The 24180-nt window shown below is 39.6% G+C and overlaps 1 protein-coding gene and 1 long non-coding RNA gene across 10 annotated transcripts in view; one reads left to right on the forward strand and one right to left on the reverse strand.

The window, feature by feature from the left end:
* The window catches only part of cacna1c (calcium channel, voltage-dependent, L type, alpha 1C subunit), a 447138-nt gene that overhangs the window by 339605 nt on the left and 83353 nt on the right, over positions 1-24180 (forward strand). For all 9 annotated transcript variants that reach the window (XM_069192105.1, XM_069192106.1, XM_069192107.1 and 6 more), the window contains exons 10-13: positions 6597-6687; positions 17362-17388; positions 21599-21759; positions 22090-22315. In XM_069192105.1, coding sequence (XP_069048206.1) covers positions 6597-6687; positions 17362-17388; positions 21599-21759; positions 22090-22315 — 505 coding nt within the window. The remainder of the gene's footprint in view (positions 1-6596; positions 6688-17361; positions 17389-21598; positions 21760-22089; positions 22316-24180) is intronic.
* Positions 14657-18004, reverse strand: LOC138240811 (uncharacterized). Its single transcript, XR_011190057.1, has 3 exons — positions 17917-18004; positions 16969-17016; positions 14657-14741 (listed from the first exon to the last, which is right to left on the reverse strand). It is a non-coding gene; the product is annotated as an uncharacterized lncRNA (long non-coding RNA).

The following is a 24180-nucleotide window of genomic DNA, read 5'->3' on the forward strand; positions in this document are numbered from 1 at the left end:
GCCCACTTTATCTTGAGAATTTTGGATGGTTTTGGGAGATCAAGTCATGTATTTTTGCTGTGCCCTGACCTGTGTATGAATGTGGCTTTCTTTAAAGACCTTGCTTGGAACAGGGACTCTTTAAGAAATTTACAGTCACATTCTGAAGAGGTGACTCCATCCTGTGCATTTTTTGTTATGTGTACTGTATGTGGTAATACTGTATATCTGTGAGTGCGTGCACTAATACCCATTAGTGCTCAGGTCTGTCAAATGACATTGCCCATCTTATTTGTGGAAGGAATCACCCTGGCCGACTTGCTTGACAAGAAGAGAGGAAAATTTGCTTGGTTTAGTCACTCCAGTGACACCCATGGTAAATGTTCAGAGTGTCTGTGTGCCGCCGTCCTCAATATGTGGTTACTGTCAGGTGGAAATGTAAACTGTCTTGGGCTTTTGGTCACTTTGTGTTGTGTCTGTGTTGCTCTCTATTTTTGTGGGTGTTTTGTTATGCACCCTTCATCAATAAGATATAACTTGAGCTGGCTATTACCTCCCCCTAGCCCATAGTCCTCAGGGCTAATAGAATAGATGTGGGAAAGGACTGTTTACTGCCTTTGGGAATTCCTACACTCCCTTTCTTAGCACCTCTTACATTCATCTGTTGTTGATAATTTCAGTAAGAGGTATCCTTCACTGTTGCTTAACAACTTCTCAACACATTCCTGAAGACCCATGTACAGTTGTGTGATACAGAAATGGAATTCTGCTCCTAAAAACACGGCTGAGATTTATCCATTTTTCAAACAATCTGTTTATTGGAATATTCTTACAATGGCATGAATTGTGCTTTGTAGAAAAACCTGTAATCATCCATTTTGCTATCTTCTCTTTCTTCAAATTATTTCAGTGGAAATTTGGAGGGGTTGACAGCAGTTGCAAAGGGCAATGATGCTTCCTTTCAAAGTTACTGTATGTGGCCAAAATATCTGAAAAACGTTGTAAGATTTTGTAGGAAGGATTTAGCACTCCTGTATTTTAATGATGTAATCAATTACCTATTAGAATAAAGGAAGACCAGGATTATGTAATTTGTGTGTGATTTCCATGTTGGGGTGTAAACAAATTTTGTTGCTCAGCAAAAAAGGCACATATTTTATTTCTTTCATGTATTTGCTTATTTTGTTTAGCAATACAAAAAAGGAATGCCCGATCAAATCCATCCAAAAAAGGTGAAACATATAGTATAGTATTGTTGCTATACCACTCATAATGCATGATTTTTCCCTGGGAATTCCAGCTGGAATTTGTTAGGCATTCTACCACAATATCAGTACCTATTGGGTACCTGCTGGGAATTGATTAAATATATTAACTGTGTTGTGTCACATGCATATTCATTTGAGGCTGCCGTTTGCTTTATGCAATTTGAAAAATGACAAAGCTTGCTTTCTGGGGGAACGCTACTAAACCATTGAAACCAATATTGGTCGACAAGCTATTTTACAGTATGTGGTGTCTTTGTGCATGCCATTGTTGTGTGAGAATTTAATGTTCTAAATAGATAGTGATTGCTTGCATTATGTCCTTGCATATTATTCTTGTGCTTATGACACTAACATACTTAAGGCTCAATATACCCTCTATTTCAACTGAACCATTTTCTGAAGTTGGGGGAAGCCAATGGGCTTTGTGAAACTGGTTAACTTCTGAACGGGTCTGGTAAGGTATGAGTTGGGTGACAGCTCATTCTTGTAAGTCGATCAGCTGTGGATATGAATATGACAGTTTCAGCAGGCCGTTTTTGTTTTCAGGGAAGCACCATCGATTACAGTACATCCGGGGGGCGGTGAAGAAAAAAGCAGCTATCCTTCGTAAGGCATGTGCGTGCGCATGGCCATCACTGTTCTTTGATATGAAGACTAAAAAACTCAAGCTTGTTGCTCCCATATTTGATTTCTTTGCACTCGATGCAATCTTATTTTTCCATGTTAAAAGCCTGCTATCAGGAATCCAATAATAAAAAAAAGTAAAACTTAAGCTTTAGAACCTGAATGAATATTCTGAATATGGACGTGCATGTAAACCTCCTATTCTAAAATATTATTCAGACCAGAGACTTTTTAAACCGCTGCAAGGCCACTTAAAATATTTGGAATATGTGAATGCATGTCTTTCATATTACAAATATTTTACATTTGAAGTTTATTTTTTTTAAGTCTAAGATTATCTGTGGGTAAGTAGAACAGAATCTGATTTTCTCCACTGGTATTCCATTGCAGCAGTCTGGATTACCATTTTTTTTATCAAGTTAGAATCATACATCATTTGTACTGCACAGAAACATGGGTTAACTCTTGCTTAAACTGTCTATCCAGGATGCTAGCAATCCAAGTTCCACAGAATTATGTTTTCATTCCTTTTGTCCTGTCGTGTGACACTCAGACAACAAAAATGAAAAAACAAATTGTGCAGAGATCTGTGCGCTGATAGTGCAACGCACTCCTAAATGGCTCATGACGATCAGGGGATATCCAGGTTTGCGTTGGAGTTACCTGGGTTGTGTGCCACGTTTTAGCTAAATTTATACAGATTATTCATTAATAAAGATTGGTTATCTAAAGCAGGCATGGTAAAGTAGTTTGTTCATAATTGCAGTGTACATGTCTGCTAAGGGGATTTTAACCTGACCTTTTCATGTTTGGTCAAGAGCCTTAATCATCCTGATATGCATATAGTCCATTATAATTCTGTTTACTGCACCGCATTACGCGTTGTAAGAAGGCCTACTAAGAAAATTCTTTATCTGATATCTGATTATCTGATAAAAATAATCAACTAAATCTGAAAAATTAAAGTCTTTTTCAAAGACTTATATTTTAAAGAAGTGAAATTGTGATCTGTCTGTTAAAGTGAAAGCATCTGGTGAACATTTAGAAGAATATTCACATTCTGAAATTCCATTTTCTGTATAAAGGATATAATTAATTTTCAATAATTGAGGAGAGACTGCTTTAAGATTCTTAAAGTTGTATTGCTTTTGGGAAAATACCTCTTAGATTTTAGACATACAATAACATTTAAAAGTTTTCAACTTAAGTTAAAATAAAAATCTGAAATTCATAACACATGTAGAACACAATTGAAACCAAATATGATTTTTTTTTCAGGTGGCTTTTTCTCTTTTAAAAAGAAAACAGTTCCTGAGCAATACAAAGCAATGCCGTTTTATATACAGTATACAGTAATTAGTTACCTTTGTACAGTATTTCCCCAGCTATATTTTTATGTACCCATAGTTTAAAATGACCAGTGGTTTTCTTTATTAGCTCTTATCACAACAAACAACCTTCCATCTAGCACTAGACAGGTGAAGACGAATTACCTGATTTCTTCCAATATTTATGTGAATACATTTTACAATTTAAATCCAAAGATTAGAAGAGAGCTAATGCTCTGGACCGAGAAAATTTTCCCTGCAAGCTCACTGTCTGAGGCAGTTCGGAGACTCAGTTCAGTAAAGTTTATGTAATGTCTCTGATGTGAAGTTTACTGTCTGAAATATTGACAAATAAAAAAGTGACACATATCCTGCCCCACTTCACATGATCCAAAAGAATATTATCCAAAAGATAACAGCAAGTTTTTTTTCAAAATACAAAATTAATTCATCCTTTGCTCTGAGTGAGATCTGTTATTTCCCTTGGAAACCATTTTCTGAGATTATGGATATTGAGCTGGGACACAGCCTTTAAAATAACCCTGCTCAAATTGATGCTGCCTTCAAGGTTTGGGAGCAAAAGGTGCAAAGTTAAACCAAGACCTTTTTTTCTGTGTGTTTACTCTGATACCTTATGTGTAGCAGTTGATAAACCTTGATCAATAAGACTTTGTGAAAAAGATCAATAAGGCATTGATCAATGCCTTCCATACTACAGCACTTTAATTAATTTTCGGATGAATAAAAAGTGTGTTGTCCCTGGCATTATTTCCGCTTCTCTTTAAAATAAAGCCTTTTAAGGTCAGAATGTGCCTAACAAAGGTTAAGAAAGGTTCATGTTTGCTGGATGTGTTATTTCGCTCCTGCAATAAAATTATTTGCTGTCAATACTCATTGGTCTGTGATGCCATGAATGTTTACTGCAGATGTTCTCTGACTCACCTGCAGCATTCTGGATTTCTTTGTTGAATTATACCATTTTACAATTGTTCTGCAGTAATTAACATCTTTCTCACTGTCAAATTTGAGTAAATAAGGAGCGACTATTCAATTTGTTTAACAGGCTTTTCCCTGATAATTAAATTTTATTGAATTTTGAAAAGTTATTGTGACATTCATTACTAATTTAAGTACACCTTTGAAAATTTTGACAGTTCAAAGAATGAATAAAAAGAAATATAGACTTTTAAATTGATGTATAGGACTTAACTACAGTCCTATTTTTTGCTTTTTTTCATTCCATTAAACAACGTTTTGCTCAGATGTTAATAAATCACGGTTTTAGAATTTTCATTTTCTGAGACTGTAATTTAACAGGCAGTAAAAAAAGATTACAGTATATCATTTTGTTTTGACAAACTGAATATGTTTATAAATACTGTGTGCCTTAACAGAGTACTGAATATTTATTTAGCATCCCCTTGAGCACCAAGGGGAATACAGAAAATAGGAATTAAAAACAGAAGTATATGTGATATACTGACATGTTTTATACAATAAGAATTAAACCCCGTGCAGTGAAGTTAATCACCTGATAAAACACGAGTAACAAATATTAGCAGATCATTTAGTACCAACTTAGAACCTCAACCAAAAATTCAGTTGTAAATTCCAGGATCCTATTCCAACACTTCTGTATTCTAGTGAAAGGATTATTTGCAAAATAGAAAGCTGCCGTCAAGAGCTTATTTTGATTTGTGAGTATGTCAAGGCTCTGATTTAACCTACTTCATGCATTAACAGGGAGAAGAGCACATGGAAAATTTTACAACATATGTATTAACGTTTATTGTATATTCCCAAATGACTGAAAAACTGCCATTGTCCCACACACAAGTAGAATTGTTTTCAAATTGCTACGGAAAAACAGCGTAAGTTACTTTACAAAATTGGTTTAGTTAAAATGTACCCCTACTTTTGGGGCTCAGCTGAACTCCTTTCTTCAGTTAAGAATTTTGACACTAGTTAGCTCTGTTATACCATTTTAAAAAGTCTTCAGGATTAATAACAGGATAGATATTTTGGGGACTGTACTATCAGTTTTTATGAATTTCAACCACAATCCATTTTTTTGGAATCAGAGCACATTCTCCTCTATTTTTGTTTTCCAGTTTGTCTTGGTATTTCTCTAACCAAGCTGTCAGATTTCTGATTTCTCAGTTGCTATACAAAGAAGTTAACCATTAGTTATTTTCCAGTAGTTTCCTTTTTCTATTGCAGTACCCTTTTCTCTAATTTCAGTTCATGTCATCTTGTATGCTGATCTCCTTCCAGTTTGCAATTGTACAATTCTGCAGCTGTACTCGGACAGAAATGTGGTTTTGCAAACAATGTGTTACCAACAGAATAAGAAAGATGCAGCATGATAAAGAACTACTGTATGTAGCAAGTCAGAGCTTTTCAGTGCTATCTGTTGCATGTTCTCTTATCTAGCTTTGGAATTGCATGCTTTGTCTACCATAGAGATTTATAGTTGGCTGAGATTTAATTTTAGTCTTTAATTAGCCTAAATAAGTTTCTTTTGCAATGAATAGTGAGCTTTATTTTAATTTTTGGTTATTAAGGTTGGAGAGATATGTAAAAGTGTGCGTTCATCTTTTTTTGACAGTCAAACTCATTGATGTTTTTTGGTATAAAAAGCTGTGTCTGATTTTGTTCAAGGAGAAAATGTCCTAGCTAGGCAAAGTTTTGCTTTTCCTTCTCTTCATCTTGCTTGTTTTTGCCCAATCAGTGTTGCCAATTTTTCAAACTTTTCAAAGACGAAACTGGCATTCTTTTAGATAATTGGACTATGAACAACATGGTGCAAACTCTTGGAAACTGGTATAAAACATTAGAGTTTTTCAGTTTATTCAGATCTCTTTAAGGAAACTTTGTATTTACTGCACTACAATCTATAAATTGATGGACTCTTAAGAAGCCCTGTATATTTAGGAGATTTAGGAGAAAAATACTTTTGTTAAAGCTTGTGATTCAAGGGTTCTTTATTATTTTGAGAGTAAAAGTTGGGAACACTGTAGGAGAGAGAAAGTAGCCAAACTCTGCCAAGTCAAAGCACTCTGAAAATGGCCAACAATTAACAAATGGCACATTTTTGCAGATTTGTCACAATATGAAAAAGTAAATGGTCAAGTAAATGGAACTCTTTATAAACAACAGCACACTTGGAGTTCTGCAAAAAACAGTCAAACTGAGGTCTTTTCTTAATATTGAGATGAAACGTTACTCCTCTTGCCAAGAAATTAGGGATCAGATAGAAAACATCTTTCCCCAAGACTGTTTATTAATTTGAGCTGCAAAGGTCAAGGTAATAACCAGCTTGTAATAATGCTTTTTTTTCATAATATTGAGTGGTCTGAGTAAATCATCTGCTCCCCTTTTAATCAACTCCCAACAGTGAGCATGCCCACGAGTGAAACTGAGTCAGTGAACACGGACAACGTGCCTGGAGGAGAGATGGAAGGAGAGAACTGCTGCACCCGGCTTGCGTAAGTTGTGTTGTCATCATTATTTCTTGCTGTCATCTGATTTTCCTCCTTCTTTGTTGGAGGGACGTTCCTGTTGTAGTCTCTACATACTGAGGAGGATTGCTGGGCTAAGCTTCTTGTAGAGCTTCTAATCTCTAAGGAAAAAGAAGACATCTTTTGAGTCAAGCTTTTGGTTCTCTCCTGTACGTCAAGGGTGTTGATCTAGCCAGCACTAGGTATTTAGATGTTTAAGTAGAAGAGCCAGACAGGTCTAGGAATTACTGATTTGTGGCAATAATAATATACAGCACATACAGTATGTGAGTTTCTCTAGCTTCCCTTATGAAAGTCTACCATACTCAGGTTATTAATGTGTTTTCTCTTTATTGTAGTTCTGCTAGATTATCTCCATAATTTGCTATGGTCTTAGCATGCCCTCACAGTGTTTTCCTACCATGGTAAACTATATAAGACACTCCCTAGAAACAAATATTATTACATGTCATTACATTCCTGTACTCCAGTGCAGTAAAGCACAAAGAAGATAAACCATAGGAAATTATAGCTAAAAGCAGGCAAAAATGCAATCATAATTTATTAAATCGTTATGAATGTTCCTTAGGGCCTTATACAGTAAGTGTATATGATACTACCATATCTCTTCTGTTCAGAGCTACAAAGCATGAAAATTTTCCAGGACAAGAATGTGCAGAACAGTGGCAACAGATTCAATTTTACTGCTTTATTTTATTAAAACTTCAGATACGCAATTTACACATATAGAATAAATGACATGCTATGAAAAAGTACATTCATACTGTAATTACTGCTTCAGTCTGTCAGGGAACCAATACGTGGAATAGGAGGATCCTTATGCGTGACCGGAATCCCACAGGACACAGAGTAGCAAAGGGACAATCCAAAAGACAAAATCCAAAGGCAGGGTCGATAAGGGAGGCAAAGGGTCCGGTAACAAGAGATAGTCAAACAATTCAAAGGCAAAATCCAGAAGGCGAGGTCAAGAGGCAGAAGCAGAAGATTCGTAACGGGAGATCAGTCAAAAAGGTTAGGAAACACGCACTGGAGAATACTAAGATAGGCTTCTCAATAGTGAGCGTGGGAAGGTGTGCGAAGGGGGTTTAAATACTGAAAGGAAAGGGGTGTGATTGGATGATTGGTTAGGGAGTGAGAATTTGAGGAATCTGATGCATGTGAGAATGTGCTGGGTTCAATCAGGGATGAGATTGGGAAGCAGAGGTTCCGGGAATGTAACGTCGTTTGCGAGGGAGAGTGTGGGGCGTGACAGTACCCCCCCCTTTAGGGTCGGCTCCTGACGACCTCAGAGAGCGAGTACGAACAAAGTCATCAATGAGGCTGCGATCCAAAATATCTCTCTCCCAGACCCAGGAACGTTCCTCAGGACCATAGCCCTCCCAGTCGACTAGAAATTGTTGGCGACCTCGGAGCCAGCGGGCATCCAAGATCTTATTGACCGTGTAGGAAGGCAGACCATCAATGAGTCGTGGTGGGGGTGGAGGTGGCCGAGGCCGGGAGAGGGGGGATCTGTGGTAGGGTTTCAGGAGAGAGACGTGGAAGGAGGGGTGCACCCTGAGAGTTGGAGGAAGAGCAAGACGATAGGTTACAGGGGTGAGCTGGGAGAGGATGCGAAAAGGTCCAATAAAACGGGGTCCCAACTTATGTGAAGGCTGTCTAAGGGGCAAGTTTTTAGTAGACAGCCAGACAAACTGTCCTCGTCGTAGTCTGGGCACAGGTCGTCGATGACGGTCAGCGGTGGTCTTCTGCCGCAAGGAGGTCTTCAGGAGGGCGGATCTGGCTTGTCTCCAAATCCTCTTGAGGAAAGTGAGGCGCGTCTGGAGGCAGGGAATATCCGAATCAGGGATAGAGTCCGGGAGAAGAGAGGGTTGGTATCCCAGGGAGCAATAGAAGGGAGACATCCCAGTGGTGGAGGAAGAGAGAGAGTTATGAGCATACTCAGCCCAGGGGAGGAGAGAGACCCAGTCATCTTGAGAAGCAGAGACGTAAGATCGAAGGTAAGTAAGAAGGTCCTGGTTGGTTCTTTCCGTCAGTCCATTGGATTCAGGATGATAGCCAGACGTGAGAGATGTGGAAGTCCCGAGAGATTTGCAAAAAGTTCTCCAGAATCTTGAAATGAATTGAGGTCCTCGATCTGATACGATATCCTCAGGAATGCCGTGAAGTCTGAAGACATGAAGAATGAAGAGGTCAGCCATGTCTTGAGCAGATGGGAGGGCAGGAAGAGGAATGAAATGAGCCGACTTCGAGAATCTATCTACCACGACCATAATGGTAGTTTTGCCTTGACTCTCAGGAAGATCTGTAAGAAAATCCACTGAGATGTGGGACCAAGGTCTTCTAGGGGTTGGGAGTGGTTGGAGTAAACCGGGCTTCTTGAGACGGGAGGATTTGGACATGGCACAGATGGGACAGGCCTGCACGAACCCAGTAACATCAGTCCTCATAGAAGGCCACCAGAAATGTCTAGAGATGAATTCCAAGGAACGTTTGACACCGGGGTGACCTGCAAATAGTGAGTCATGACCCCAGCGAAGAACAGTGGAGCGTAAGGTATCCGGAACAAAGAGTCTGTCTGGAGGACACTGAGGGGGAACGGTTTGGTTGTGAAGTGCACGTTTGATTTGGTTCTCCAGGTCCCATCTAATAGCAGCCACAATTCTCTCAGGGGGTATAATGGGTTCAGGAGGGTCCAAAAAGCCAGGAGGATCATGGAGGCGAGATAGGGCGTCAGCCTTTATGTTCTTGGATCCTGGTGTATAAGTAATAAAAAAATGGAACCTAGAAAAGAAAAGTGACCAGCGGGCCTGGCGTGGATTCAAACGTTTGGCAGTTTGTAGGTAAGAGAGATTCTTATGATCTGTAAGAATAGTAAAAGGGTGTAGGGCTCCCTCCAACCAGTGTCTCCATTCCTCCAGGGCGAGCTTGATAGCCAGTAGTTCTCGGTCTCCAACATCATAATTAGTCTCGGCCCGGGACAATTTTTTGGAGAAAAAGGCGCAGGGGTGGAGGATACCCTTCTCTCCATGACGTTGAGATAATATGGCACCGACTCCGTTGGCTGAGGCATCCACCTCGAGAATGAATGGAAGGTTGGGGTCTGGGTGACGGAGGAGGGGGGCTGTGGTGAACAGTCTCTTGAGATGAAGGAAAGCTTGGTCTGCCTCAGGAGTCCATTTCCCTTGATCATGACCTTTTCGGGTCAGGGCTGTAATGGGGGAGACGACAGAGCTGAAATTCCTAATAAAACGGCGGTAAAAATTGGAAAATCCTAGGAAACGTTGAATTTGTTTTAAATTCTGGGGGGTTGGCCAGTTTTGTATGGATTCAGTCTTGGCAGGGTCAATTTCAATGCCCAGGGGTGAGAGGATGTAGCCAAGGAAGTGGATTCTGGTAACATGGAAAGTACACTTTTCCAATTTGGCGTAGAGTTTGTTCTGAATCAAACGATGAAGAACCTCACGCACATGAGAGACATGTTCCTGGGGACTTTGGGAAAAGATCAGAATATCATCCAGGTATACCAGGACATATTTGTGCAAGATATCCCTAAAGATGTCATTCATGAACCCCTGAAAGACAGCAGGAGCATTAACCAGTCCAAACGGCATTACTTGGTATTCATAATGACCGTGGGTAGTAATGAATGCCGTCTTCCATTCGTCACCCTCCCGAATGCGGATCAAATTATACGCACCGCGGAGATCCAGTTTAGAAAAAATAGTGGCGCCCCGGAGTGATTCCAAAGCCGATGAAATCAGAGGGAGGGGATAACTGTTCTTGATAGTTATGTTATTCAGACCGCGATAATCAATGCAGGGTCTGAGAGAGCCGTCTTTCTTTTTAACAAAGAAGAAACCGGCGCAGGCAGGTGAGGAAGAGGGGCGGATGAAACCAGATTCCAAGGACTCCTGGATATAATCTTCCATAGCCTGAGTCTCTTCGTTGGAGAGTGAATAGACATGGCCCTTAGGGGGTAGGACCCCTGGAATTAGGTCTATAGGACAGTCAGATGGGCGATGAGGCGGGAGGGATAGGGCCTTCTGTTTACTGAAGGCTAGGTGTAGATCCGAGTACTGGGAAGGGATATTGGGGAGGTTATCTTGAGATATGTAGGAGACGGAAACTTTCTGAGGAAGCTGACAACAATGCGAAAGGCAATGGGAACCCCAGGCTGTGAGTTCCCCTTGTGACCAGGAGATGTGTGGGTTGTGAATCCGTAACCACGGGAAACCAAGAACCAATGGGTGAGAAGGGGATTGAATGAGAAAGAACCGAATGACCTCCTGGTGGGTGGCGCCGATGCGAAGAGTGAGGGGAGGGGTCTGCCACTTCACCAGACCAGGGGAGAGGGGGGAGCCATCAAGAGTGAGGAGCCGAATGGGCTGGGTGACTGGCAACCGGGGAATATTCCAGGACGAAGCGAGTCCAGAGTCAAGGAAGTTCTCTTCGGAGCCCGAATCAACAAAAGCAGAGAGAGAGGTCTGTCCAGTAGTCCATGACAGGGTGGCTGGGAGAAAGAGTCCAGATCTGGGAGAGGAAGAAGTGACACTGGCCATAACAGCAGGTGGATAGGAGCAAGGAGGGCGACTGGGGCAGGCAGCTCGGAGGTGATCAGGGGAACCGCAGTAAAGGCAACGCCCCTCACGACGTCGGCAATCTCTTTCCTCGGAGGTCAGTCTATGGAAGGAAGGCAGTTGGGAGGGTGTGGGAGGGGTCCGATTGTCCGACCTTCGCTGTTGCAGCCTGAGCTCTAGTTCAAAAACTCGAGAAATGAAGGAGTCAAGTGATGGGAAGTCCAGGGGCAGGTGCACAACGTGATCCTTGAGTTCATCAGATAATCCAAGGCGGAAGTAGTGAATCAGGGCATTGTGATCCCAAGCGAGTTGAGCAGCCAGAAAACGGAATTCGGAAGAGTAGTCCTGAAAAGAGCGAGATCCTTGAGTAAGGGAAGTGAGGCGTGCAACAATGAGGTGGCGAGAGTGCAACTGCCCAAAGGCAGATTGTAGAGCTGTCTGAAAAAGGTGGAAGTTAGCAGTCTCAGGAGCGTTTCGAGAGATGAGATGTCCAGCCCATTCCAGAGCTCGTCCAGAGAGGCAAGAAACCATAAAAGCAATTCTTTCTCCATCGGTGGGGAAGCAGTCTGGACGGATGTGGAAAGCCATCTGACATTGAGTCACAAAGCCCTGACAACTGGAGGAGTCGCCATCAAATTTTTCCGGGAGGGGAGGGGGTAGAAGATTAGTTTGTGTTTGAAGCGGGGGTGCAGGGGCAGGAGCTGCAGGTGGGGGAGACGGCGGAAGTGCAAAGTGGTCAGCTAGTTGCTGGACTGCAGTAGTTAGCAGGTCCAGATTCCGGGAGTGTTCAAGGAGAATAGAAAGTTGACTCTGGTCCGCTGGATCCATTTTAATATGGCTCACTATTCTGTCAGGGAACCAATACGTGGAATAGGAGGATCCTTATGCGTGACCGGAATCCCACAGGACACAGAGTAGCAAAGGGACAATCCAAAAGACAAAATCCAAAGGCAGGGTCGATAAGGGAGGCAAAGGGTCCGGTAACAAGAGATAGTCAAACAATTCAAAGGCAAAATCCAGAAGGCGAGGTCAAGAGGCAGAAGCAGAAGATTCGTAACGGGAGATCAGTCAAAAAGGTTAGGAAACACGCACTGGAGAATACTAAGATAGGCTTCTCAATAGTGAGCGTGGGAAGGTGTGCGAAGGGGGTTTAAATACTGAAAGGAAAGGGGTGTGATTGGATGATTGGTTAGGGAGTGAGAATTTGAGGAATCTGATGCATGTGAGAATGTGCTGGGTTCAATCAGGGATGAGATTGGGAAGCAGAGGTTCCGGGAATGTAACGTCGTTTGCGAGGGAGAGTGTGGGGCGTGACACAGTCCTATTACTCTTATGTGAAATTATATATCTTCAAAGGTGTACAGTAGCTACTTTGCAATACTGGCAACATTGCAGTGCAGTGGCTCTTTGGCTAAGGATCTGTACCTGTGGCTGGAAGGTTGCCGGTTCGTATCCCGTGGCTGGCAGAGGAATCCTACTCTGTTGGGTCCCTGAGCAAGGCCCTTAACCCCAGCTGCTCCAGGGGCACCATATGAATGGCTGACCCTGTGCTCTGACCCCAAGCTTTTCTCCCTGTCTGTGTGTCTCATGGAGAGCAAGTTGGTGCATGAGAACAGACAAATTCCTACTACAATAAATTGTATATGGCCAATAAAGTGATCTGATAATATCTTAATATTCCAAACAAATTAACAGTTTTGCACATTGCTAAAGTAATAATTACATAATGCATTTACAATATATGTCATATTGTATATAAAATATAGGAGATGCATTGAGAAAGGAAGTATAAACAACTATGTTTTGATGTACCAGCTTGTTTTTAAACAGATTCTTTTAAAAACTTATTTTTTTCCCAGAGGCTACAGTATTATTTAACAATAATGCTTTAAAGTGCAAAATCTCTCATCATCTTCAGAAAGTTGCCATTTCAATGTGAGATGACTGATGGAAAAGTAATATGAATTAGAAATAGAAGAACCCAAGTATCTTCATAAAAAATGTAAAAAGACCTCTAAATTTAAACCATTCTCCCCCACAGCTGTTCAAGTGTTTTCTGCGACCTCTCACAGAATTTCCCCAATCAGGAATTTTGCCATGCGCTCTCTAAGGCTTGACCTCTTCCAAGCCAAGGAAAAACGATTTTTCTCCGTATTTAAAGGTTAAATGTATTGATACCCATTTTGTGCTCTGTACTTCTTGTATGTATCGTTTTTCGTTGTTTTGTTTACAAATCCCATTTCTTTTTAAAGACCTTCAGACTTTTCTGTCTGATTCAGCAGGCTTTGGTAGATCTCAGCTTTCTAAACACTCTACATCAGGACTGTACATACTGTACAGTAAGACTGCACAGAACAGCCTGCCAATTTGCAGTAAAACCAGACTCCATCAAGAATCTAAAACCTTAAAAACTGGTTACTACAATACTTTCCAATACAATTTGATTTACTGTACTGTATATACAGTATATTGTTTTCAGGAGATAATACATTTTACAGTAAAGTTAATAAAATTATAGATGCCTACCATTCATTTTTATACAAATTTACAAAGTTTAAATTGTGCTTAAACTAATTTTTGGCTTTCTAAATGGAACAATTTATGACAGACACAGTATCATAGAGCCTGCTTCATGCTGTAGCTAACCTGGACAACAAAAAGAACCTACAGCAATATGGGCCAGAACCAGGAAAGATGTAGTTGCTTCTCTAGCTCTCTTACTGAGGCTATAGGCATATTGCATCCAAAAGGAAAGAAAACAAAATATGTTGTGAATATAGTTCTCCAACACTGGTGTGGGTCATGTCACTAGCTGACTGTGACTGTGGTGCACAATTAGCAGATTGCCACTGGGAAAGGGAAGTCATTTGTAGGTCAGGTCTTAAGGACTTTCAGTGCAGCCATGACTACTACAGTAATAATAATTCCTTACATTTATATAGCGCTTATCTGGACATTCCACTGAAAGCACTTTACAGGTAATGGGGACTCCCCTCCATAACCACCAATCTGCAGCATCCACCTGGATGATGCAACGGCAGCCATAGTGCACCAGAACGCTCACCTGACATCAGCTATCAGTGGGGAGGAGAGCAGAGTAATGAAGCCAATTCATAGATAGGGATTATTAGGAGGCCATGATTGGTAAGGGTCAATGGGAAGTTTGCCCAGGATGCCGGGGTTACACCCCTACTCTTTTTGAGACACACCCTGGGATTTGTTTTAATGACCACAGAGATAGTATAGTATAGTGTCCCCATCAATATACTGGGGCATTAGTTGCAGAGTGATATGGCTGCTGGCAATATGCACGGGTGACACTGGGAAACATGCCTATTGTCCATACTCACCTAAATGTCACAATGGGGTTTGAAGCTTTTCATCAAGCTAAATGGCCCTCATAGATGGTTGCCAAAGGATTAATCTGTCGGTCATTATTCTTATCTGAAACATCATTCCAGATACATTATGGAGGATATGCAGTATGATGAGTAATAAAAACAAATGAAAAAAGTTAAAGACATACAGGAGTATCAATGATCAACCTCTGTGTGCCTCAAAAAACAGCCTACAGTACTTGTATGTGAGCACCTGAGCTAAGTGCATGCAGGGATAAGCATCTCTCATACGTACTAATGAGTTAAATGAGTTTTGACAGTACTTCTGTAATTACTACCCAGCAAAGGCCCACCTTCAAATAATAAAATCATCATTTTCAGGCAAGGAGATGAAAGGTACTAGCAGGAGAAATAGCTTTTTGGCATTTCATCTGAAATGAAACAGAGTAATTAAGAGTCTTTCTGAAACAAGGCAGAGCAATTAAGCGTCCCTTTGTTGGGAATGAGTTTACACATTTTCCCCGCAGGTGGATTTGGTCGATATGCTGCAGAACACTGATATCGCCCCTCCCTACATTGAAATTGCCTTAATGCACTTAATGTTTCTGTGTACTGTAATACATTACATAACATTTCAATCAAATGTGCTCAAAACAGACCATATGTTTTTGTGTTCTATATTATGCATGAACCAGTACATTTGAATAGAGTCTTTGTGAATAAGCCAAAATAGTGACAATCTTTATTACAATGAATGTGCTCAGTTCTATAACTGCTATTCATTCATGAAGCCTGGTTGTGGGCTCTTACCACTTTCTCCCTGAGTATGTACTGTAGTATCATACCAAGGTTTGCTAGGCACTTTTAGACATATATAGTTTTGCTGTGCACAAAATATCACAGTAAAGCAATATGTCCTAAATCTAAAAAGGTTTGTTAATTTGCTAGTTTTTTTAAAAAAAGTTTCAACTATCAAAATATGTGAGCACTTTTGGAAATATTTTCCATTTAAACAACTTATAACATATTTTTTATAATGTGAACATACAGTAACTCCCTATATTGTAAAGTTTTTAAAGCCATCTTAACCACTGTGAACCAATTAGGTTATTTGAGACTGATGTCTCACTTCATGATTATTCCTCACACAAAAAATGAAAAGCTAATTAATCAACAGTTATTTCTTTAACTGGAGAAGCTCTTCTGTCATGGGTTAGATTAGCAAAACAACCCTTAAAATGTGAATACATTGTTAATGATTTTTTGTTATTGCAGCAAAAATATACACATCGAAAAGGGTATCTACTGTACTGTATTTACTTAGAGTAAATAGATGTCCTTATGTACCCTGGAAACATTTCAGAGATCAAAGACTTTGTTAATGACAGTCTTTCCTGCTAAGATGTCATAGAATAGGAGGACCAGAAGTGACATGCATTGGTGAACAAAATAATAAATATAAATAATTTACCTAGTAAGTAATGATATTTCAGTGGTCACCAGATATGGGCTCAGGTATGGAAATCCATAATAAAAACCATAGGAATCATCTGTGTGTTATGACAGGACCTTTACACTTACTGTAAGTAGTGTGAGATTGTGCTTTGCATTACAAAACAGCTTTAAAAAGTATATAGTATACTGTACATAGTATATAAGGAGAACATGAGGGTAGTTACCAGGACTCTCAGTTATCACGTCATTCTCAGTTTTAGTTTTTCTCAGAATGTAGGGAAGCTAAAGCAGAGGCTCTTTTATGGGTTGGTTTTCTTTCAGTAGTTTAGCAGATTGTAGATATCTCACTTGTACAAAGTAACTCAGTTACTGAAGACATTTTAAACTGTATGAACATTCAGTCATACCTGTGCCTTAAAATCTGACTTCAGGCAGATTTGAGGACTTTACTCTACAGTAGCTCAGGTTTCAAAACACCATGCAATGTAAAGCAAGATAGCTTTGTGTTTGTTTGTAAATGTAAGCAGTTTAAACTTTTACTAAGCAATGCCAGTCTTAGAGGAATACTCTATCTTCCTTTTATTTGATTTGCTGTTTGATATGCACACGTTGTGTTTTCCAATTTATTTTTTAGTGACAAAACAAGGCAATGACATCCAATGACATCAATGACTGGCATCACAAGTAAAAAGATGTATGTAGGGGAAGGGAAGACATGTTGACGTTTAACTCTTCCTTCATGAATCTCAGTCAAAACAATATTAATGCATGATATAACGTTATGTCCCAGTTTAAGAGGGAAAATATTGCAACTCATTGCATCGGTTTATTGCAACACAGTTTTCTACCTCAGGAGTGACTGTGTCCTGCTTTGGTACCTGTGTCAGTTTCTTGGATCATGATCATCCTACTGCATCTGGTCCACACTGAATACAAAGAAAAACATTAGTTTTGAAAATACTTTGTATGTGGTGAATAGTTCTGTGAGAAAGCTGAATAAGGAGATACAGACCACTTAACAAGCAAAAAATAAATACAAATTTCACAAAATGTCTCTCAGGCCAACAAGAGTTACCATGCTATTAGGAAATGACTCACAGCTAAAGTTCTGAGGTTTCATGAGTACAGACAAATGTTGCTCCTCTGTGATTGACCTCCACTGTTAATGTGCTGTTTACTGTTGTTCCTGCAATTGTCTTCTGTTTTGTTTTTTGAAGCAGTCTTCTGTAATGTCCTGTTGTATGTATAATCCATTCTGTTTTTTGTTCCAGAAATAGGATCTCCAAATCCAAGTTCAGGTTAGTACATTGTAACAGCGGCAGTTCTTTACAACAGCAGTCTGTTTCGTGGCTATTGGTCCGTGTGTGAATGCTACTGTGTGTCTATGTGATGTGCATCATGTGTGACACATTGTGATCACAAGTTTGTGGCAACCAGGTGAGGCTTGAAAATGCAGTAAGTAGAACCTTCTCATTTTTTTTTCCTTCCTAACTGTCCTGTGAATACAGAAGCCAAAAAAACCTTGTTGCTCCATTTATGGTAAATAGTCGATATAATGGGGACATCAAAAAGACTAGTACAGCATCAACTGGGAGCAAAGTAGCTAGGTACTGTCCTGTATATGGGATTGACACTGAAGAGATGGATCAAAGCAATACTTGTCTTTGCCGAAAAGCCACACAACACAAGCAGAAAGAAACTTAAACTGCTCTTTCAGATTCTACCTCAGATCTACCTCAGATTCTTCTTAAAAATGCATAGTCCCAAAACAGAATCAAGGTTTCTACAAAGGTAAAGCATCTGGAAGCATAACCTTAAAGTCTTACCTTCTGGGTATAAAATTCCAAATCTTCTCCAAATAGCTCACAAAGTTAACTAAAAAGTATTTCAAATCATACAAACATTGAATCTCTTTGACCTCTAGAATCTACCTTTGTTGGCTTCAGCCCCACCTGATATACTATAGTGGTGAACTCCAATAAGTCCCAGGTTGTAGCTCATGTGTTCAATATGGAACAATGACAGGAGGAGGAGGCCTGAGCCACAATCCCCAACAGGCTGTGGGGAATAAACTGCAGCTCTTAGTAACCTGACCAGTCAAAGGAAGCTGGTGATTATTTTAAAATCAGCATGTGGTAGTTTCCATAGTTGCACATCGGCCATTTGGAGACAGATTCACAGTACTGAGCTAGAATTTATTGAGAGTTGAGACTGTGATTTGGAAGTACAGTTGCCTGGTTTTGGCCGGTGAGGGGCTGATGAAATCCATTGCAATCTGATTTAAATTAATTTGAAACAATCGCACGCCTGTACAAAGGTTGAAGGTGTTTCCATTGCATCAGAGTGCTTTTTGTAGGCTTGGAGACTACGAAAGACTACAAAAGAGCCCAGCTGTTGTGGCCAGCACATCAGGGTGCTGATGCTCACCCAGGGTCCAGAATAAATTATCCACCTATTGTGTTTTTCAGAATCAGTAGTATCTAATGAATAAGCTTTTAGCAATTGAATAGGCAAGGCTAGCTAATTTGCCCATGTTGTTTGTAATGTCACAGTCAAACTCAACCTCAGGACCCCAAGAACTATGAAAAGAAAACACGGCACTTCTGTACCACTTAGGTTATTCCATGAATGTAACTATTTGTAGGAAGCAGAAAGAACTAGAAAGAATAAATATTTTGAGTAAAAAATGTTCATATTTTACAGCTAGTAAATGTGCTTTGTATTCCCAGTGAAACCAGTGCTTTGGAAATTGGTGATCTATGTCATCTGTTATTTAAAAATAATGTTTTCCACCTTTTTATAAGAACTTTGATTTGTTCTCCCTCTTTGATCCCCTTTCACTTTTTGTGCAATGGAAGCCATCTGAATCATTGACAGTCTGTTATTCATCATCCAAAGCTTGTTTGAATTTTAAAGTGTATTATATGAGCAATAAAGTGTGACTGGCTGTGCACTGATTCAGAACACCAGAATGCCTTCTCAACTTTGATCAGTTTTTGTCTGTGCGTGATATAAATATGTACAATTCTCAAACTGGAGATCTCCATGGTGATTTTTCACCTGCTAGAGATGATCATACAACATTTCAACCATTATATGAAAAAAGAGCAACATAAATGTGTTTAGATGAGTAATTGTTTTGCATTAAAAACTAATAAATACTCTTAAACACTCTGTTGTGCACAGTATATAATTTTCTAATTTAACTTTTGAGCCACCAGTTTCCATTAAAAAAAAAATAGTATTGTGAAATTAAGAGTAGTTGCTCTCCTTTGAATGAGATTCTAAACCAAAAACCCTGAGTACGTAAACATCTTAAAGATCTACATAAAGATCCTAATTGTCTCAAAGATCATTCTTAAAGATTGCATGACAGTGTTCATAAGATGAGGGATGTTAACTCCATTGACCTAACTTTCATTAGTATCCTTTGGAATAATAAGTGCTATGCCAATGCATGAATTTATAATAATACTACATGTTTTACAATACTCTTCACCTTGGATATACTGGATTCAGACTCTGGCAGGATTCTATTGTTTAGTGCAGTGGTACTGAGTTCTAGTCTTAGTGGACCCTAGTGTCTTCTGGATTTCTGGTTCCATCTCAGTTCCTAATTGCTGATGCTAACTGATTTCTTTAGTTGATCTGATGCCTTTTTAGATTACGTTTACTTTTCTTCTACATATAGTCCCTGTTTTAAAAAACGTACCCTATATCAGCATATGCAGTACAATGAAAAGAGTAAGAACTGGGACAGTGAAGTTAAATTCATATTTCAGATAAAAAGATTAATAGCAGACGATTATAGAATGTCAGCTTCTGTTTATGAGTAATATTTTGCATACATTAATATCATCAAGATCAAACACGTGTAAATTATAATATTTGTTTTTGTCTTCCTAATAAGTTAAATCCCATAATCACTCATTCGTATTCTCAAAGTCAAGCAAATATTCATTTAGTGTTGTGAACTAAACTTTATCAAAGCTAAGCTCAGGTTTAAATCTCAAGGTGATAACATGAATAAAATAAAATGGTAGTCTATACTCAGTGGGCGGTGCGGTGGCTCTGTGGCAAAGGATCTGTGCCTGTGGCTGGGAGGTTGCCAGTTTGTATCCCATGGCTGGCAGAGGAATCCTACTCTGTTGGGCCCCTGACCAAGGCCCTTAACCCCAAATGCTCCAGGGGTGCTGTATAAATGGCTGACCCCGCGCTCTGACCCCAAGCTTCTCTCCATGTCTGTGTGTCTCATGTGAAAAGACACATTACTAATACAAGAAATTGTATATGGCCAATAAAGTTATCTTATTAAAACTTGCTGGTCAGGTGTTTCTTGTAGTGTAAAAAAAAATAGGCTAGGCTGGGTTTGTCAGAGTTGTCCACTTGCTGGCTGTGTGCCAAGGATGTCCCAGAATGTAAAGAGAGAGTGTTACTTAGCTTGGCTCTGAAGTTGGCTCAGGGAAGTTAGAACTGTGCATAACCTGGCTTTTTAATATAGCCTTTGAAGAGTCTGACGGGATCTAGCTATAAGTAAGACAAGTGAGGAGAAGAACTAAGTTCATCGTGGGTTGTAGCACTGTTACTAAATGCCTGTATACTCCAATAATTCGGCTGTTGATAAACAGTCCAACTATATTAATTCCATTGATGAAGCAAACTTGGTTACTACAAGTTACTACTACTTGGTTTGCAAGCTTCAAGATTACACTTGTGTAGAGTAAATCTTAGGCATAATTCTGTTGGCGTACTAGCCCACCCTCAACCTGGTGGCTGGGAGAAAGGCTTATGTTCTGAGTCTCAGACAACAATGGTTGCAGTCAGTGGTTGGCGAAGAAGTCTGATGGTGGCTGGTGATGAGTTGTGGTCAAGTGTAGTAGTTTCTCTCCACCCTGATAAACCGTCACCTCTGACCTGGGTCTCCCTAGGTGTGTTCCAGACTGAGAGACACCATGTTGCATGCTCAACAATGGGAGGTGCATAAATGGACTCCATTTGCCATGTCCTGGGTTGCATTAGTGACTCAGGATATGCTGCATATCAGAGCTACATTCGTTGTGCTGTAGACAGAGGACAAAGCTTCTAGGGTTATTCTAGAAAGATTTTAGAAATCTTTAATAACAATTCTTAGAGTGATAATATACCATGTCACTACACCCTTTACCCTTTAATTAATCATTAATCTCCGTTGCTCTTATTTTTACTTATAATTAATTCTGTTAAACATATTTTGGATTTTAAATGTGGTATCATTGACATTACATATTATTTTATTTGATTAATTATGTAATCTGTTTCTACTTTGTGACCACTATTTTTTTTTCTCTTGCCTGGAGTTTTATCTATAGAAATACAATTTATATGGGTTAAAGAAACTTCTAGATAGAAATATGGTGCCACCATTTTAAAACAGCTCCACCTCTGTGAATGCTGCTACAACTCTCATACTTTTTCATCGTTTTTCCCAACACTATTCCCTTTTCTCTCCTCCATAAACCTCCCTTCTAGTCGGTATTCCCGACGATGGAACCGGTTTTGCCGACGGAAGTGCCGAGCGGGAGTGAAATCCAATGTCTTCTACTGGCTGGTGATCTTTCTGGTATTCCTCAACACACTGACCATTGCTTCCGAGCACCACGATCAGGCCCTCTGGCTCACCGAAGTCCAAGGTACCTTCTTGTTTTCAGCCGGGCATACAGGGGCCTTAACTCCTGCTGTGTTCATTTACTAGAAGGAGAAAGAAAAACAAAAGAAAAGGAAGCCAGCAGAGAAAAACAGTGGAAGGTTGACATTAAGAAAACAGGGAAAGAGTGTATACAAGTCTGATATTGCCAAATTTTGCCAGATATCTTCCAATGATTCAGATTGTGTTTGACATAATTGTAAATCAGAGCTATTTTAGCTTTTCTTTGAACATTATATTACCTAACCATGAAATTCAGTTATCCATGTTCTCTTTTGACTAAGTCCAATGTTGATTCTCTTGTTGCCTGTTTCAGACATTGCCAACAAAGTGCTGTTGGCCCTGTTCACAGGAGAGATGCTGCTGAAAATGTACAGCTTGGGACTGCAGGCCTACTTTGTCTCACTGTTCAACCGCTTTGACTGTTTCATTGTCTGTGGTGGTATTCTGGAGACCATCCTGGTGGAGACCAAGATCATGTCCCCTTTGGGTATCTCAGTGCTGCGTTGTGTCAGGCTGCTCCGTATTTTCAAAATCACAAGGTACAAACTACTTATAACCATAGTCTTTATTTATTTATTTTTTTTGTTGGGGGGAGTGTTATTTTTAAAAACCCCGGCATCCTGGCCAAATTTCCCCATCGGCTGTTATCAATCATGGCCTCCTAACAATCCCCCTCTGTGAATTGGCTTCATTACTCTGCTCTCCTCCCCACTGATAGCTGATGTGTGGTGAGCGTTCTGGCGCACTATGGCTGCCGTCGCATCATCCAGGTGGATGCTGCACATTGGTGGTGGTGGAGGGGAGTCCCCATTACCTGTAAAGCGCTTTGAGTGGAGTGTCCAGAAAAAGCGCTATATAAGTGTAAGCAATTATTATTATTATTATTATTGTTATTATGGGATAAAGAAGCACTACTTGACTTTGCTCACTGCAGCAGATGATATAGAATGATGGCACTGGACATACTGTACAGTAATTTAAACAGAAGGCGATCTCTTAGCATATAAAGTTAAGCATCAAATAGAGGACTCACAAAGGTCTCACTGATATCACTGTAAGGTTTCAGGTTTCACAACCAGCTTCAAGCCTCTTCATTGCTGGTTATTACTTGAGCATTTCCACCTGAGCATTTTCACAATGAAAAAACAGACCTTAGGTACAACCCAGTATAGAATCTACAAGTAATCTGATCTCTCAGATTTACACATAATCTATTATATTGTTACATTAAAGGGAAAATCTGGTATGTAACAAAACAAAACATAATCTGTAACAAATTGGTGTTCAGAACACACAGTATTGTGCCATTGAAACATTTCATTTAGTTGAAAATAAATGGTGCGAGTTTAATCCTCCAATGGTTTTTAAGCAACTTGTAGTTCGTGACAGTAAAAAGTGACGGTTTTAATAAAATAGCTATAAAGGTTGGTTTTGACTGGTATGTCCTATCAAGAATTTCAAGGTTAATAAGACGCTTGCTATCCCACCAGCAAGACCGTAAGAAACATAAAAACATGGTTTTGGTATATAACGCATAATCCTTGGACAGCTATTGGGAAATTAAAAAATACTCTGGCATCATCAACATACAATGTCCATATGGCTACCATTCAAGGTTGAAATGATGAATGTGGTGTCTGCAGTAAAGTTCCATGGCAAAGACATGAAATTTGCATATAACAGCTTATTGACACTAATGATATGGTTATCATGAAAGTTTAAGCATCACCCTGTCTGAGAAGAACAGAAGTCTATCTGTTTGTTCTGCTTTATAATTGTTTTTCCTTCATCCTGTTCACCTACTTAAAATTAAGGGACAGATGGATGTGGCTTTGATGAAGTCAGCCAGGATATTTTATCCAGAAGCCTGGTGCCTTTTGTCCAGAAACTAAGGCTTGCTCACTGATGACATGGATCTTAAAGAAAAATATCAGTGTATTAAACTTGATAACCAAATGATTAAGATAGGCTATTAAGACAATACTTATTTTTGATTGGCCATCACAGTCTGCACAAGGATATTTAAAGCATCAGCAGAATGAAGTCACCCAACCTGCAGGAGCTAAAGAGGTTCTGCATGGAGGAATGATCAGATCAATTCTTATAAGCAGTTTAAGAACATTAAAAGGTTACAGGAAGAACCAACTCAAACTTGTCAAAGGCAAAGAGATGCTTACAAAATATTTATTGCTGAAATATCGAATGCCATGCATTTATAGCTATTTGTGAATGTTTTTGACAGAAGTTCTGTTAATATGCAATACTGACAGCCACACCTGTTTCTACCGTCAGTGTGTACAAACTTATACAGCGTATTATAAACCATATGCACCCTTCAATATATTACAGTAGCTGTAAAAGTGGAGATTGGTGAATGAAGAGTACATGAGATTAAAAAATGAGA

This window comes from Lepisosteus oculatus, chromosome 7 (genome assembly GCF_040954835.1).
Source record: "Lepisosteus oculatus isolate fLepOcu1 chromosome 7, fLepOcu1.hap2, whole genome shotgun sequence".
Taxonomy (NCBI): domain Eukaryota; kingdom Metazoa; phylum Chordata; class Actinopteri; order Semionotiformes; family Lepisosteidae; genus Lepisosteus; species Lepisosteus oculatus.